We start from the raw sequence: 19740 nt of genomic DNA, 5'->3' as shown, positions 1-19740 counted from the left end.
AAAAATAACTTTTATATTATTAATTATTATAAAAAGGCAAAAGGCTTACTTTTGTAGGTAGAGATGAGTTTCTAAGAGTTTAAAACTCATACAAGTATAATTTTCATTAAGTTTTACTCCAGTCGAGATATGACCTGTGACCCCCCCTCTATCTCCTCATCCTCCTGTTCTGTGTTCCAAAATTTAATAGCATCAATGCCCCTTATATGTAAGTTACCATGCCAAATTTTGTTTCTTAATTTTTACCCCATCCTGAGATATTAAATGAAATATACACTAACAGGTATTTGTGTGTGTACAGTACACACACACACACACACACACACAGAATTTTTTTTTACTTTGGGTTCAGGAAGTCTCAAAATGTTGAGATTTGCAAGAAACCCAGAAGGTCAAATTTGACACAATTACTTTCCTGTGTTGTGTTATAACATTCAAGAAAGTTATATAAGTAAAGTATTTTAAATACATTTTAATGTTTTTCTGTTAATTATAAGTGGTTACTTAAGTGTCTAGACAATCATCTGGGATTATTTGGGATGGAATGCAAATTTGTATGAAATTTTATTTTATGCAGTAACTACTGACATGCAACCCTACATAAAACAAGACTGTACTGTATTATGTTGAAAGGTATCAGTTTGTCTCTCAATGAAAGTTATGTTGCTTTTACCATAAACTATCATGTATGGTACCTTAACATTTCAGTTTTAGCTTATAACTAGCTTACGATATGGTTTAGGGGTCTATTTGTATAATAGGGATAGGTTTAAGACAGAATTTTGAGCTGAAAATTTTTAAGTCAACTTATATGCTAGATATATTATACTTGTACTGTACAGTACACCAGCATATATAGTAATCTGATAATTACATTGCAAAAAATCAATAATTGTTAGAAAACTGAAAGGGGCAGATTTGTAGCTAAAAGATAATTGTTTAGTATACATAATTATTTCAAAAAAATTGACAGATATAAAACAAATGTAAGTTAAATAAAATGTTGAGTTATATATAAATAATTTATAACATTAAATGTAAGCTTAATTATGTATAAACCAAGCTCAACATACAGTTATAAACAATAAACAAAAGATATCACTGGTTTTTAATTTGAACTATAATATGGCTATTGTGCTACTAAATACCTTTAGGAAATTGTTCATTGGAATTTTGGCAGATCGGTTGATCCAATGGATAAATGAATTCAATGTTATACAAATTACCACCTTTTTAACCACTCCAGCAAATAATTTAATATTGTAAAAATGTTTTCGATCGTTTTTAACGATCTTCGTCAGTTAAACGATAAAGTAAAAAGAACATTACAGAAATAGAACATAAATTAAAATTATGAAAAATAATAAGTGCGCATGCATGTACAATGTTGTGTGCTTAGGGCAGTGGTTCTTAACCGGTGGTCCCTGAAAGCACCCGAAGTGGTCCGTGAAGTCATCCTAAAATTATTAAATAAATGACGACGAGTTCTGTCAGTTCAAATTTCAAATACATTTTGCTTATTTAGTGGATTTTTTTGCACAACTAAATAAATTGAACCTTCAACTGCAAGGTTCAGGAAATATGAAATTGGAAGGCACTAGCAATATATTTGCATTTGAAGATAAAATCAGTGCGTTTATTGTTAAAATCGACCTATTGATCAGCAAAGTTGAAAGAGAGAATTTTTTTGCGTTTGATACATTGAACTCTCATTGACAGACAGTGTGCTGAGATGCCCACCAGTGGCCGAGCGGTTCTGTTGCTAAACGCTGGGAGTTTGGTCGCGGGTTCCGCCGCGTTCGGACAGGGTGGCCACGTGGAGTTTTCCAGGTTTTCTCCACGTTTGTAACACCTGAATAGGGGCCAGTTTCCTTTAAAAGACCTCCCGGAAGGCATTATTCCCACGCATAACATCGCGTCCCAGAGACGGCAACAGGAAACCTTTCTGGGTTTAACTTTCCCTAGTAAATACCTTGGCGCGTTATTAACCTTACTAACCTGCGCCAGGTGTCGCCGTAGTCTGGTAACAGATATAGAAGGCACAGAGAAGAAGTGTGCTGAGATTAAAGGACAAATACAAAAGAACATTACATTCCATTTGCAAAACTTGAAAAATGAATTCAATCGCTATTTTCCTGACTGCAAGGACAAAGGTATTCGGAAACTGATCCGCAATCCTTTCATAGTCAATATTTCTGAGGTGCCGGATGAAACACAAGAAGAGTTAATTGAAATGCAACAGGATAGTAACTGCAAGGATACTTTTGAGACAGGAATTAATCTTGAAGATTTTTGGAGCTAAAAAGCTATTGCTTCCTCTAAAATTCGAGAAATCGCTTTACGGTACCTAACTTTATTTTCAACCACATATTTATGCGAACAAGGATTCTCAGTGCTTTTGATAATTAAAAATAAACATCGAAATCGGTTGGATGCCAGTGCCGACATGCGTTTGGCTTTGAGTAGCACTGAACAAAGAATCCAGCAGTTGGTAAACACTATGCAGTTACAAAAATTGCACTAAAATAATATAATTAATGTAACATTTTTGCAAATAATATAATGCTCTTGGTTCCGAATAATTTTGTACGTGTTTAATTTATAGAACCACCTTATAAGCACATATTACTGCCAAACAGCTCGTGGTCCATGGCAAGAGAAAAATTTTGATAAATGGTCCCTTATCACTAAAAGGTTAAGAACCACTGGCTTAGGGGGAATAAATACAAAATAAAGATAAAGATATAAGAAATAAATATATAAATAGCTCAACAGTTTCACGTTAAAAATTAGTCTCCTAATAATTACAGTTTATCTTCATAAAACGATTTCCATGCTGTAGACAGAGAGTCGGCATCCCTATGATTGATACAAGTTGTTTTTACTTGTGCTTTATAAATTTCAAGTTTTTCAATATGTTTGATAGAGTACTTTCTTATTTCATATTTTTTAATATAGCAAAAGTGAAATGATTTTACAACCATTTTTTTGATGTGGACAAATTTTTCCAGATGATACACAATGGCCTATAATCTATACTGCTGAGATCTGAAAATTTTTTTAAACAGAATCTGTAGATTATAGGCAGGAAATTATATTAATAACAAAAACAGAAATAACAACAAATATATAAAATGTAATACAGTAGAGCATCGTTTATCCAAATCAATTGGGGACCGGGGTTGTTTGGATAACTGATTATTACGAAAAAATATATTAATCTAGTATCAGAAACATTCGATTCAGCAAGACACAGTTCGACTGGAAAGCTTTCGGTTAACTGACGTTTCAGTTGACCAGCTTTCGGATAAACGATGCTCTACTGTATATCAATAATAAGAGCATAATGTGCAAACTAAACATCTTATGAATAAAAGTTGTGATAGTCATGCGAGTGTACAATAGTCCATGAGAGGCAGTACACAAAAAAAAAATAACAACGATTATTTATTTTTTTCTTACGTGATTAGCAATATACAGGATTTTTTTGGATTCCAACTCTTAATGTTATACAATATCCCAAACTGGGGCACGGAATCAAGCGAATACAGAACAAAAGAACCCGTGCGTGACAATTAAGAAAACACAGACTTGTAATCTTACAACTAACTTACACTAAATTACAAACTAAAAAGGAAAGGAAGAATAGCAAGAAGTTTAGTATGATAGAGGAGGTTATAAGGAATACCCAGGTTCTCTGTTTGGTATTGACGCTCTTCTGGTGAGGGACCACTCTAAATCGTTTCTTGCTGATCTTTTTCGGATCTCTTCGAAGATTCTCCTTTGTACAAGGGACGTTCTCTCTTTATGTTAGCAGGGTCCTTTCTCTTTCTGTAGGCCACCTTTGTCTCCCTTTGTTTTTCCAGATGACGAGCAGGAGCATAACTTTTGCACGTCTATCTTCGCCGAGAGTCCGACCCAAGAATGAACATTCTTATTGTTTAGTAGCCTCAGGGACTTCACTTTCCATTGTTAACCGCGATTCGTGGAAAGGGTTACCCACCCACAGGAAAGAATGTTAATAGAAAATTCGAGAAAACAAAAGGAAGAAGAAAGAAAACTTAAAACTAAACTTATATCTAATATATACATTAATATGGTGTAGGCCACAGAGTAATTACTTAATATTAAGTGATATCACATTTAAGGATATTAAGCAATAAAGTTAATTGTATGGTATGTGTTATGCATTGAGTAAAGAGTTAGCATCTTATTGTTTTATATAATTCTATTAGTAGCCTTGTTTATATATTAGCATTTTCAGGTTGTTTAGTTTAAAGTCAAAGATTTTCTGAAAATCTGATGCAACTTCATTAAGTTATTGTGTAATTGTATCAACGATTGGTAAGATTGTGTTTTACAAGACCAGCAACATTACGAGTGATTGCGTCATCCTTTTTGTGGTATAAAAGTGCCACAGAGTGATCAAGGCCAGGGGTGACCACACTAAATATTAGTGCCAGAAGATGTTATTATAGCATACATTTTTACTTTTGGTTTACATTTGTTGTTAATGCCTCCTTTAGTTCAGTGAACTTGTCTTTTGTTTTTCACAAGTTATGTTAAAAACTGTTTTATTTGAGTAATTAATTCATTAAATAAATACTGTATGTTTTGTTTAAAGATAATTTTAAAAAATTTCAAAATTTTAACACTATTTACAATAGTTCAATAGTACAATAAATGGTTTCATGCAGCTTAGTTATTACTTTCAGACCTAACACTGAATGTAGCTTGTGATGGATTTTTTTTTGTTTGTTTACTATCCATAGAAGTAATGTTTTGTAAATCTTTAATAATCTGTTTGATCTGTAATGTTTAAATCTTTAATAATCTGTTTGATCTGAGTTCTTGGTGCTTAGCTACAGTTCTAAGCTGCTGTCTATCTTTTGAGATTTGGTGAAGTCAAATAACCTAGGGATGGAAAATGTCATTCTAACATTCAGAAATATACCTAATTCTATATTCCATCTTTTGTCCAGTGGTTAATTTATTACTATAGTAGATTTATTATTTTAAATAATTGGAACTGTGTTAATTATTTATTCTAAAACACTTCTATTGATGAAAAGTATCTTTAATTTTAGAATAATTAAGGTTTCTTCAATTTAAAATTACTGTTAAAAAATAATTTTTTACCAGTACAATTTGTTGTTAATGTCTTAAAAAGATTTTATTTGAATTTTTTTTCAAATCATTCAAAAAGGATTATAAAGATTTAATAAATATATAAAAATATAAATACGACTATACAAAGATAAAATAGTCGTATTTATATTTTTATATACAGTCAAACCTGTTTTTATGCGGGGGATAGGGACCGCATTAAAAAAAACGCATTAAAAAAAATCTCACGAAACTTCACGAATGGCTGTAAATAATAGTTTTCGCGACACAATTAAAAAAATATTTTTTTATGCGGTCAACAGGGACCGCATAAAAAAAGTCTCACATAGAAAATAACTCAAAACCGTACGAAATAGAATTTATTGACAACAGATGTCAGCACTTGACTGCATCGTCTGGTCTATCGTCTGCTTTACATATTTTTGTCCAGGTGGTGTTTTGTTGACTTAAAAAGTAAATTATTTCATTTTTCGCATATTCATGCAATAATATTACTATAATAAGTGCATTTATGCTATAATAAGTTTATTTAGCTATAATAAGTCAACGTAAGACATGACGAATCGCACGAGACTAGTCACCAACTATACCGCACAAATTAAAAATTCGCATTAAAAAAATCGCACAAATAAAAAACGCACATAAAAAGAGCGCATAAAAACAGGTTTGACTGTATTTATTAAATGTAAATAACATCGGCCATGTACTTTTTATTAATTTTTTACTTTAAGATTATAAAGGTATTCAATTTTTAATTGAAAAAAAACCTTTAATTGTTATAAGGGCAAAAATGCTTTTCTTCAATTAAGGTTTTTTTTAATAATTTTAAATATTTTATAGTTGAATTGTCAAATTTGTATAATTATAAAGTGTTATTAAGTACCATTATACTCTATTTGTTTTTGAATGCTTGTAATTTTTGGCATTTTTGAACATCTTTTTAAATGTTCCGTATTCTTAATATGACTATATTTTAAGTGCTAAAGTTAAGTGCTAATTTCATTTTAGTATTTATATATTTTGAAGAAGTAGTGATCATAGTATTGAGTGTTTGTCAAGAATTATTTGGTTATTCTATAGTAATTTATCTAGTGCTTCAATACTTCTTCCAGCAATTATTTTCTTTAAAAAAAGTAAACATTTTCAGTTTCTTTATCGGTCCTCTTCAAATACACAAGTAGAAAAAAGAATTTGAAAGAATTTCCAAAAATTTGATAGAATTTTAATGTACTAATGACATTGAAGTGTTCTATACACTCCACTGTATTTTTTGAATAATTTGGAGCTATATTCAAATTTAATTGGATATCTGCCACTTTAAATTTCTAAATGTATAGAACACTCCAATATTGTTAGCTATGTGAAAATTTTATGAAATTTTGAAACTCTCTTGAATTCTTTTTTTCTGCTTGTATACCTGAAGAGGACTGAAGAAGAGGCACAAATTTTTTTTTTTTTTTTTTTTTTTTTTTTTTTTTTTTTTTTTTTTAAGAAAATAATTGCTGGAAGAAGTATTGAAGCACTAAGTAAAACACTCCACAAATACCTTAAAAAATTGCATTAAACACATTAATTTCTAATGTTTTCAGCTTTATTTAACTAATCTTTTTCAGGATAAACTTACAAAACAAATGATAGTTGCATTTGAATAGAATAAAAAAAAAAAGTAAATTATTAGTTTTTGTTTTCAGCTTCTGTGAATGTTTTTGGTTATTCTACAGTTATATATAGTGTAGGATACCAATGGTATTCTATACTATATATAATGTAATGTATGTAATATAATGTAACGTAATATAATGTAGAATAACCATATGGTATGAACCAATTAAACACATCCATGCATATTAAGTGAAAAGTAGCTTCTTTACTAAGATTTACTAATGGTTCCATTGGATATGAATATTTGTTTTAATAAAAATTGTACTATTTTATAGATTTAGTTTTATTTATTGCTGTTAGCTACTTTTCTTATATTATGCATTGTTGATATCCGTATTAATATAAAAAAATTTATTGTTATTAAGATTATTTCTATTTTCTGTCATACTTTAACTTAATAGTTAGGTTTTCATTTTTTTGTAAAATTAGAGAATCTTATTTTTTCAATTGTTCTTTATAAAAAATTAGAGTATAAAAAAAGAAGATACAAATTCTGAAATATATCTAAATAAATATTTTTAGCACACTCCTAACAGTTTTAGTAAAATATATATATATATTTCGAAGTTAAGACAATGAAGAAAATATACATTTTCAAGTCTATGTTTTAATCCATTTTTTACACCAGCCACAGAAGTAACAGCTAAAAATACATGAAGATAAACTTCATGAAAAAACAAACAGTAAGTAGAAAATTCACATGGTTAAAACGATATCAACGTCAGCCTTTCTATGGAGGATCTGACGTTTTCACATTAAAAACGGAAGTATAATCTTCTTACCATACCATCAAGTCCTTAACATATTTATAACTGGTCTGGCCCTTTAGTGGTGGTTCTGAGTATTCCAATTTCATTCATTTACATGTCGTTACATAACTCTGGATATCTTCTGACATGTAAATGAATGAAATTGGAATACTCAGAACCACCACTAGAGGGCCAGACCAGTTATAAATATGTTAAGGACTTGATGGTATGGTAAGAAGATTATACTTCCGTTTTTAATGTGAAAACGTCAGATCCTCCATAGAAAGGCTGACGTTGATATCGTTTTAACCATGTGAATTTTCTACTTACTGTTTGTTTTTCGTGAAGTTTATCTTCATGTATTTTTAGCTGTTACTTCTGTGGCTGGTGTAAAAAATGGATTAAAACATAGACTTGAAAATGTATATTTTCTTCATTGTCTTAACTTCGAAATAGAAGATATCCAGAGTTATGTAACGATATATATATATGTTATGTTTAACTAAATGATCTGCTGGATTATATTGGGCTATAGTCTGGCAGATCATGTGGTCTTAATCAAAAATTGGGTTAATAGATATTCATATTTGTATATTTAACTCTTTTAAGAATTGATAAAAAGTATTTTATCATTGACAGGGTAATTACCACCACTACCACCACCCTATCCCATAGATATAAACACTGATTTAGTACAGTACTCTACATTTCTTTTTCACATTGTCTATCAATCTTGAACATCTTCCAAAATAATGATGCTGTAGTTTATATAGATATTTTTGAAATTGTATCATATATGTATTTTTTTATTTAAAAAATACATGTATATTTATTTAATGTAATTGATAATTTTTAACTTTATTTTTTTAGGATAGTGTTGTAAATGAAAGTAGTTTTTGTGTTTCTTAAATTCTAAATATGGCTGCAGAAATAAAACCAGTTGCTGGATCTAGCACACAGTTCGTTAATGCTCGCAAACCACAACTTATAAGTAAACTTGAAGGCCACCAAGACATTGTTAATGTTGCTGTTATATTGACTGGAATTGAAGGTGTCATAAGCATTAGTGATGATCGGTAAGTAAATTTATATATTTCATATATGTAAATTTAACATAGATCTAATAAAATATGTAGTTATACAGTGAAATCTCCATTAATGGACACTCCTGAATAGCAGACATCTCTACTTAATAGACATTTTTATAATCACCAGACCCTTTAAATAGGACATCTATTATATTCACCTCTAAATAGCAGACATTCTAAATAACAGACATTATCATCCATAACTAACCTTACAAAAACATGAAATCCCATCTTCAGTATTCTGAAACAATTAATTACATACAAAATATTTTAAAATGAAAACAAAAAATCTGTTCAAATACTTTTTCAGATGATGAATTTTGACTGTAGGTGTTGAATAAAGACTGACTGAAAATAGGAACAGAGATGAGGTCAGGTTGTAAAAAAAACTGAACAATACTCTATCTGTTAGAGAAGACTAATCTGATTGTTAAGTTGTCAATCATCACTTATCGTCATACATATTAATGTTGTTAAACTTGTGTGTTATTGTTGGAATTAAGCTTATGGTACCAAGAAACCATAAAATTTTCTTGAGTTATTCATTCATTCAACAAGAACTATAGTGCAGTAGCATAATGAAAAGAAACTTAAATGATCATGATGACAGCATTTGTGGTGAAAGTTCAAAGGTTGTATTACGAAGATGATTTGTTGGTCACTTTAAAATGTGGGAAGATAAATTACATACCTCAAAGCCTGTTACCATTGTGCAATTAACATCAAAAATGAAAAAATAAATTTCATTGACAGGTTTTTTGACTTGGATAAAGTGAAGTTATGATAGTGTGGGAAGATATTTGATATTCTCACATTTATGATGTCATTTATGATCTTAACAACTTTGTGGTTGCTTAGATGTAATTTTTAATTAACCATTTATTGAAAAATGCAAAAATGTTTGAAAAATTACACCTACTTGATAACTGCAAATTTTATTAGTCACTTAGATCATAAATGACATTATAAATGCAAAAATGGCAAATACATTTCCCACCCCTTGAAATGGCTAGCAAATCACTTTTGTAACTTAACATTTGAATTCTCACCACCTAAACTTACCTTCGTCAGTTCTGTACATAATAAGTTTTATTTTTATTTTTGGTTACTTCCACCCATGTCATTTTTCAAGAATTAATAATTAATTAACATTTACATTTTGTTATAATTTTTGTTTCATTTACCGTATATTTCCGTGGATAAGATGAGGTATAAATTTTCAGCAAAGTTTTATAGTTTTAGTATATATCTGTCCTATAAGACGACTCCCAAACTATCAATGGCCTATGAATTTAGTTTAGATCAGGCAATCATCATCTGGATAATAATACCATATAGCATATATGGAATTATGTCCTATTCGTAATTTTTTGAATGAACAAATTTTATTTTCTGCCTTGCTATTGTTGCAAACGTTTGCACTAATTCGGGCATTCGGGTAATGACTTTGACTATTCACAAAAATGTCGTATGGCTTGAAAGCCAGAGCAGTCAGTTTTTTAAATATTTTTTTAATAGTTTTTGTGAACTGCACATAAGACTTATAATACAAATAGCACAATCTTATTTATTATTATTAAATCAAAATCACAAGATTTGTGACTGAATTTGAAACTGGACAAAATATAATAAATGTGACATTTATAATCTAATAATAGAAACAATAATAATAATTAGAAATTTTAATGGTAGGAACTATAAATGATTAGGAACTATAAATGATTGAACTATAAATTTTGTTATCATAGCAATGTGTTGTGTTGTAGAAAAAAATATCATCAAAGAAAAGCTTGCAGTTATGCAAAATAATATATTGTGAGATTCTGGAGGGGGCAATTTAGTAATGAGATTAATTGGTTAAACTAATATGCAGTTAATACAGAAGTGGAAAAAATCCACTTTTGTTTCCCATCACCTGGCATTGCCGGGGACCTCTGATCCGATTGATAAGGACAATCAAATAACTGTACAAATCTACAATTTTAACAATGTTTTGAATAAGTGGAATAAGTGTTGAGAAAAGCTAAACATATGGTTATTAATGATGGAGAAACATCAAAATTGGTTAGATTATGAGGGAAAGAAGAGTCCCGACACCTTGATTGTGACATCTAAGAACTTTGTGCCTTATATGGTAAAAAGAGTCAGACTGCTCTGGCTGATGCAATGACACATCTCAAACTTAGACCACATTAAATCAAACTCACCTAACTTCTCTTCCATGCTCAATGCATATAAAAGGGGCTAGAACTCAAGTCTCGAGGCGGACATCAACAGTAGACATAAGTGGACCCGCCATAATAGAGGCATACATGCTCCAAGAAGTGACAGGCCCAGCTTCCGTCTGTCCAACTCTCGTCTTCTCTATGAAATCCGATGACGGTCTGACACTACCTCTACTAGATCCACAATCATCTCCCCAACGTCGTATGAATAAGATCCATAAACATAGAGTTATCTTCATGAGGTATCGTACTTAGAATTGTACTTCCATTTGTAAACTCTCTCTCTTGGTTCGTTAGTTGTTAACCGCTTGCCGTCCGGACCCGAGTTAACTGGGGCAAGTTTCATAGCGTTACAAACAAAACGGTACTTTTGGCCCGGAAAAATTTTTTTTTTTTTTTGCATCTTTGGAATGTTTTCTAAGTCTCCAAATTTTTTGAAAAATTTTTACCCGCGCGAAAAAATTTTATTGCGATTTTAATTAACCTTTAATGACGCACGATTAACGCTCAATTGTTTAAATATGAAATTTTTTTATAAAACTTCATTCATCCTTCTAAAGTTCTAGAGCGCCGATTTTACTTCGGTAAAGTTATTTAAAGCTATTTTCTGTTGTCAAAAACAACATCCAATAGTTTTTAATTTTTTTAATTAATAGATTTTATTATATATACGTTTAATTAAGTCGGGGGAATCGAAAATTTCAATTAAAATCGTAATTTTAAAAAAATATTTAGAAATATACTGCCATCTAGTATTCACCCTACTTTTTACCCTTCTCCTCCCGAGAGTTTCATGAGAATGTCCCGCGAAACACGACACCAGCTGTTCTCAAGGTCATCCAGCTGTGTAAACAATGACTCATCAGTGTCAAGTTTCGCACTAAGGCGAGAAAAAGGAAATTGTACTTTGAAGCTTTTTCTTCAAAATTAACACATTTCTTTCGTTTTTATCAGTTTTAAGTATTTTTTATTGATTTTTATATAGAGTTCTAATTAATTAATACATCAAGAGGTTAAGTAGTTATAGACTGTAATATCCCCCTATGTATTTAACCTCTTTTTGTTCCATATTAAATTTGTTGTTTTATTTAACTGGTGTTGATATCAGTTATTACTCGGAGAACGGACACCTTCAGTGAATGGTTCTCTCTTTAATCCAAAAGAATTCACCTCGGTAGACTATCTTACAGCAATTCAGGTTAAGAAACTCCTTATTGTACGTTCACATATGCATTTTGGGCTAGTTTTATTTTTCTAGTTCCTCTTCAGTGCTACAGAAAGTGCTACAACCATTCGCTGAATGAACAATACAGCTACCACTAGAAAATTCAATGGACACTTATCGACTTATAGCCCTCCTAGCCATCCAGTGATATCGAGACTAGATCTCACCGATCCAGGCACTGTACAAGGGTCAAGTCTCACCGACTGACCTGCGGATTGAATCTCACAACATCATTCCAATCAATTTTATAATATATGACAATATGCAGATTTTTTTTCTTGTATGTACTGTTTTGTGTTTGTTTATATATCTGTATTAATTTCATATGATAGTCATCCAATGAGAATTAATCAAACACATACTACTGAAATCATATCTTATCTTATATTGAAGATAAGTATATTTTAAAATAAAATCAAACTTTTTTACACAATTGAATTTTTTAAAAGTTTTTAGAATAGCAATGATTATAAATGTTTTTCTTATATAATTATGTATTTTAAATCATTAAAGTTAACTAAATATATTGAAAATAAGTAGTATAATGATCTAATTTTATTTTAATAATTTAGTTTTATGATTTGTTGTACTTTATGTAATAATTTATATAATGAAGTTTAGAGTTTTTGTTAAGCTTCAAATTCCAATAAAATTGTTCTAAAAATTTTAGAACGGTAAGAGTATGGCTAAAACGAGACACTGGACAATATTGGCCAAGTATTTGTCATACCATGCCTTGTAAGTTAAAAATACTTTTAAACTAATTAACATTATTTTATTTATAATCTAAATTATTACTTTTTATATAATATGCATTATTTTAAATTAGCTCCAGCAACTGCAATGGTATATAATCCAGAAACAAAAAGGCTTTTTATTGGCATGGAAAATGGATCTATATCAGTAAGTATATTTAATATGTATTATAATATAATATACCGTATTTTACGGACTATAAGACGCACCTTAATTTTGGAGGCAATTTTTCGAAGAAAAAAGTGTCTTATAGTCCGTAAAATACGGTAATAATTTTCTAGATAATAAAATTCAAAACTGATTTTGACTATGCTTTCTGATTTTATTACTAATTAGAGGGAGTAAAAACATTTACTAAGTTGAAATTAATGAATTTTCAAATGTACTATTCCTGAGTTTTGAAAATAACTGGAGGAAATAGTTCACTTACATCTTTTATAAATCTAGCAACAATTTTAATAAAAATAAAAACATTTTCGATCAGTTTCACTGATCTTTTTTCAGTTACGGAATATAAAGGAACAGAAGTATAAAAGAATGTAAATAAAAATTTAAAAGAACATAAGTACAAATTTAAAGAACAAGAATTTGAATTTAAAGATGTTAGCCTAAAAATAATAAAATACGTGAATCTATATATATAATCGAGACGAGATAATAATAATAATAACTCTCCCGTGGTCACCACCTGGGCGTGGTGGGAGAGCCCAGTAATTTTACTGATCCATAGGGCAATGCAGGCTGGAGCACAAGCTCCTGGTAGGGACACCAGTAAGGTCAATGGGGAGAAATGAAGCTAAGAATGACCACACCCACATTCTGTGTATATATTTATCATGGTAGTAACCAGGCCTAAGTTTGATACTGGCTTGGATACCTGGGTTAACAAGGTCTGCGTGCATGGGTTAGGCAGAGGCTCACGTTCGAAAAATATGCCACAGTCTCCCTTGTTTACCGGTGGCGAAAGCAGCACCGGCCCAAGCATGGCTACTGCAATGCCCTCAACAGATGTGAGGAACCAACCCAGCCTTGGTGTTTCTGTGGCAATGCATCCACAGACCACAAAGGCTGGAAAACCACGCCAACGGATGAAATGGACAGTAGAAATGAATGAGTTTATCATCCATACTTATTACACGATCACAAAATTTGAAACAAACATGACAGCATACAGACAACAACTACACCATAAATTCACACAACAATATCCTCACCTCACTGTCACTGAACAAAGGGTTGTTGATCAAAAAAGAACAATTATACACAACAACCTTATTCCACAAACAACACTTGAACTTATCAAACAACAAATGGCTGATCAAATACATCAACAGACAGAAACATCTAACATTAATGAAGATCATGTAACCTGTCAGGATAATCCAGCAACAAGCATTGATAATAACACACATACAACAATTACCACTAATGATACTACAGACATTTCCTCATCCATCACTGATAACATAGACATGGATTTAGTTAATACACTCTCACTTATATTTCAGGAAACACTCACTAAATATACAGGCACAGATCCCACACAACGACCACGAATACCAAAAATCAACATGTCAAAGAAAGTAGGAAAAACACTAAATTATGTAAACACTCACTTAATACCACACTACATTAATTCAATTTCTACACTCGCAGACATTCATACATTAGTTTATGCTGGGGCAGTCACAGTAGTGACACACCATGGACTGAAAATACAGTCACAGACAAATACACAGAAAACACAATACTATCACAAGCCTGCCTGGCAGAGAAGAATAGAAATACAAATAAATGACATTAGACAGCAATTAGGCAGGTTGACACAATACACTAAAAGCAACATAACACCCAAATTAAGGAAACAGCTCAAAAACATTTTTAAGAAAATAAAAACGCATACAAAACATGAACATCACAACACACACATTACAGAATACATTGATACACTAAAACAAAAACTTGCTGCCAAAGCACATAGACTCAAACGTTACAAAACATGTACATTACGAAAACAACAAAATAAATTATTTACAAACAATGAAAAACTCTTTACAGACAAATTAATAACAAAGCAAACACTGATACACAGCACAGTGGCACACCAACAGAAGAACTCACAACATATTGGTCATCTCTTTGGTCCAGTGCTGTCACGCACAATGCTGATGCAGGCTGGATCGAGGAGGAGAACAGAAACTTGCACAACATACCAACTATGCCCTGTGTTGAAATAAACATACATGATTTCCAATACACTGTTAACAGAACACACAACTGGAAGACACCTGGTGTAGACAACATTCACAATTTCTGGTACAAAAAGTTTACATCACTGCACCAGGAACTAGTTAAACATCTAACACACATCATCATCAATCCACAAGACATGCCAAATTTTCTTACCCAGGGCATCACCTACATGAAACCTAAAAACAACAATACCACAGACCCCACACAATACAGACCAATTACATGTCTTCCAACACTCTACAAATTATTGACATCCTGTATTGCAAACAAAATATACAAACATGTTGAAGAACACGACATTCTAACAGAACAACAAAAAGGTTGCCGTAGAAACCACAGGGGATGCAAAGAACAGTTACTCATAGATTCAGTCATTCTACGGCAAGCACACAAACAACACAGAAACATACACATGGCATATATAGACTACAGAAAAGCATTCGACAGTGTTCCACACAGTTGGCTGCTACATATTCTACACATGCACAAAATACATTCATCACTCATTGCATTCTTTCAAAACACTATGCAGCACTGGAGAACAACACTACATCTGAGGGTTAGTAACACTTCCATACAAACAAACCAAATTTTTATTAGGCGAGGAATTTTTCAAGGAGATTCCTTGAGTCCTCTCTGGTTCTGCTTAGCCCTGAACCCATTATCCAACATGTTAAACAACACGCAATATGGTTACAATATCAGACACGAAAAAACAACACAGTTTACACTGTCACATCTCATGTACATGGATGACATAAAACTTTATGTATCCACACAAAAACAACTTCATCAACTCCTACAAATCACACATTCATACACCAAGGACATACAAATGGAATTTGGCCTAGATAAATGCAAAACAGTTCACATAGAAAAAGGAATCCTGAAGAAAGAAGATTTTGCACTTGGAAATGGAGACATTATTGAATCCATGGAAGAGGGCGAGTTCTACAAGTATTTAGGATTCCAACAGGCCAAACTAACAGAACATACACAAATAAAGCAAAGATTAATTAAAGAATACCAAAGTAGGCTAAATGCTATTCTCAGAACACAGTTAAATGCAAAACACACAGTTAAAGCAATAAACACATATGTCATCCCAGTATTCACATATTCTTTTGGAGTTATACATTGGACTCACACAGATCTTGAGCAACTCCAAAGGAAAACAAGAACAACACTTACTAAGCATAAACAACATCATCCTAAATCCGCGACAGAAAGATTAACCCTTCCACGTAAAGATGGCGGACGTGGCCTGATTGACATAGTTAACCTTCACTACAAACAAATACAGTCGCTGCGAGAGTTTTTCTACAAAAAACAAGAAACATCACAATTACATAAAGCAGTAACTCTAGCAGACTCGAATAACACACCATTAAACTTACACTCACATCATATGGACACAACACAACATATAAAAAGCATAGACACCATTAAGCAATCGTGGGCTCGAAAGGCACTCCATGGCAGGCATCCTTATGATCTGGCCCATGATTTTATTGACAAAACTGCGTCAAACAGCTGGTTAGCTCGGGGATGCCTCTTTGGGGAGACGGAAGGATTCATGATTGCCATACAGGATCAGGTCATAAATACTAAAAACTACAGAAAACACATACTGAAAGATGCAACACTCACAAATGACACATGCAGAAAATGTCACATCATGCCAGAAACTATACAACACATCACCTCTGGTTGCAAGCTCTTGGCACAGACAGATTATTTACACAGACATAATCAAGTAGCAAATATAATACACCAAGAGCTTGCAAAGAAACACAAATTAGTAGACATCCACGAACCATACTACAAATACATTCCACAGACAGTATTGGAAAACAACACGCACAAAATGTACTACGACAGAGCCATAATCACAGATAAAACAATTTACCACAACAGACCAGACATCACACTCATTGACAAACACAATAAAATCACATACATTATAGACATATTCATTCCAAACACTCACAATATACAAAACGCATGCACTGAAAAAATTAGCAAGTACACAGAACTCGCCCAGGAAATAAGGCATCTGTGGAGGATGGATAGGGTGCTTATTGTACCTGTTGTTCTCTCCTCTACAGGTGTCATACCACACACACTACACAAAAGCCTGGGCACATTAGAATTGAATAGAAACACATACATCACACTACAGAAGGCCACTATATTGAATACATGTCATATTGTGAGAAAATTCCTGAATACAGACACACACACTGATACACTTCTTTAATTTCTGTTTTGGTTACTATGCCTTGACTTTGGTCCGGCATAGTACACAGCTGCCGGTGTTAACCGAGTATATCTCACTTAACCTAACATAATAATAATCAGTGCAGAGCCCAAACGGTTAGGAGTTGAAAGTTGAAATTTGGTACACAGTTAGGGTACGTCACAAGGACGCACACTAAGAAGGGATTTTTCGAAATTCCTCCCCACGGGGGAGAGGGACAGGATTAAGGCTTAACACTTCCATCAACAATGGAAGTGTCAACAATGGAAATATCAACAAGGGAAGTGTTAAGAGAAAGTGACGTGCAAGATGCGAATGCAGTTTTTTCATTTTTGCGGGAAATCGAACATATTTTTAGACCCATCTAAAAATTCTCTAATTAGTCTGGAAATTGGGGTCCCAATTCTTGCATTCTGTGAAAATGGGTAAGGTTGACTGTAACGTAATAATCTTAATTTTCGCTAAAACTGTTAGGAGTTGAAAGTTGAAATTCGATACACAGGATACCAAATTTAAGTACCAAAGTGTTAAGTAACAATGGAAGTGTTAAATAACAATGGAGAACAAGAGAAAGTGACGTGCAAGATTTACGGCTGCTGGAGGGAAAAAAAAGAAAAAGAGTACTATGTTAGAACATATTTGATTTTCAAATTTAAACAGATTAGTTCAGTTTTTCTTGACTTTTCTTCTTTAGAACATTCGATGAAAATCGAACGATATAATCAGAACACGTCGTGAAAATCGAACAATATTAGAACATTCAATTTTCAAACATTTCATTAGAAATACGTAGTTCGTTGATGAAATTACTCTTTTTCTTTTGTGACTATAACGTAATAATCTCAATTTTTGCTATCGTTACTTTTGCCCGAGCAACGCCGGGCCTACCTGCTAGTAAATAAATAAATAACAAAAGTACATGCAAAATTAATAAAAATAAATGAATAACTATGCATTTAATAAAACAACTAAATAATTAAATTTTGTAGATTTATTGCCATGCATTAGACAGATTGTCCACATTCCTGTGATTGATACACTTGGATTTTTTATGAGCCTTATAAGTTTCTAATTTTTCTAGATAACTTATCAGGCCCACATCTAATAAACATACTATGTTTTTGCTTGCTCCCAGTTTACTTGTATGTCCCGATGTTGCAAGTAAGCTGCCAGTGTTGTGTTGCTGAGAATTTTTTCAATTGCATACTTATGTTTTTCAAGTTGTCATTGTAAATTACATCCAGTGGCACCTGCATAGACTAGTTTTGATTTGAACTGTTTGTCATCTATCAAGATGGAGTAAATCCCTGAGGCTGAATTGCAGTTATATGGTTTTTTTAATCATTTCTTAGGATTTTAGAGATTGTTGGGTTGTGCTGATATACTAATGTGATATTATTAGCATCTGCTGCTTTCTTGTATATATTTCTTAAAGTTGGGATATAATTTAAGATGACTCTTCATTTCTTGTTCACTGAAGTATGTTTTTACACTTTGATGCCTGAAAGGTCACAATCAAATTTTGAATTATCTTAATTGGATAATCCTATTGCTCTGCAATTTTTAAGATGTAATTCAGATCTATATGGTGTTCTGGATGTTGGTACAATGAATATATGCTCTTCTTATCAATGATCTCAGGGCTGAGAATTTGATGTGATGGGGATCTATGGAGTTGTACAGGATTAAAACAGGTTGAAAACATGGTTTTCTATATACCTGGATTCAAATTTCTCCATATTTATAAGAGATGGAAATGTCTGAAAAGTTTACCATTGATGCACTTTCTTGATCCAATTGTAAGAGTAACTCATAGTGGTTGTTGTTGATTACTTTTAAAAACTGTTGTATGTTTGGTTTATTCTGCCACAAGATGAAGATATTGTCAACATATCTAGTGTATAAGATGATGCAGTGTTGAAATTTGGGCAGAATATTGTTTTTTAAATGGTGCACTGTATTGCTGAAGTGGGACTGCTCATAAGCATGCCTCTTCCTTGTATATTTTATTCTTAAATTCAAAGAATGATGTATAACATATTAGATGCATGAGATCCAGTATATGTTTGTGATGTTTACATGCCTCTTTGATGTTGGTAAACAGGAAATCTGTTATCGCACAAAAGCATGGAGATATTTTTAGACTGATATAGTGATTTAAAGTCTAAAACAGTTATATGTTCATTGTCTACCAGTGAAATGGTATTGAGGCATTCTATAAATTGCAGAGAGTTGCTAATGGAAAACGGATGGTAAGTAGCTTTAGTGTGGTAGAACTTAACTAGCTGTTGGAGAATTACATTTCGTGATCACTAGACGTTTTTGGTTTCTTGGCTTGTGAGTCTTGGTGAATGCAAAAATCTGTGATGTTTTTGGTGCATGGACTGTAGAGTAG

General features: G+C 32.0%; 1 protein-coding gene across 1 annotated transcript in view; it reads left to right on the top strand.

The window, feature by feature from the left end:
- Positions 1 to 19740, top strand: part of Wdfy2 (WD repeat and FYVE domain containing 2) — a 50965-nt gene that overhangs the window by 9613 nt on the left and 21612 nt on the right. Inside the window, exons 2-4 of the mRNA XM_067287160.1 lie at positions 8409 to 8614; positions 12747 to 12814; positions 12906 to 12979. Coding sequence (XP_067143261.1) covers positions 8457 to 8614; positions 12747 to 12814; positions 12906 to 12979 — 300 coding nt within the window. The 5' untranslated portion in view covers positions 8409 to 8456. The remainder of the gene's footprint in view (positions 1 to 8408; positions 8615 to 12746; positions 12815 to 12905; positions 12980 to 19740) is intronic.

This window comes from Centruroides vittatus, unplaced genomic scaffold (assembly GCF_030686945.1).
Source record: "Centruroides vittatus isolate TY-2023 unplaced genomic scaffold, ASM3068694v2 scaffold_435, whole genome shotgun sequence".
Taxonomy (NCBI): domain Eukaryota; kingdom Metazoa; phylum Arthropoda; class Arachnida; order Scorpiones; family Buthidae; genus Centruroides; species Centruroides vittatus.
Note: the sequence above shows the minus strand (reverse complement) of the source record. Positions and strands in the feature narration are given on the sequence as shown.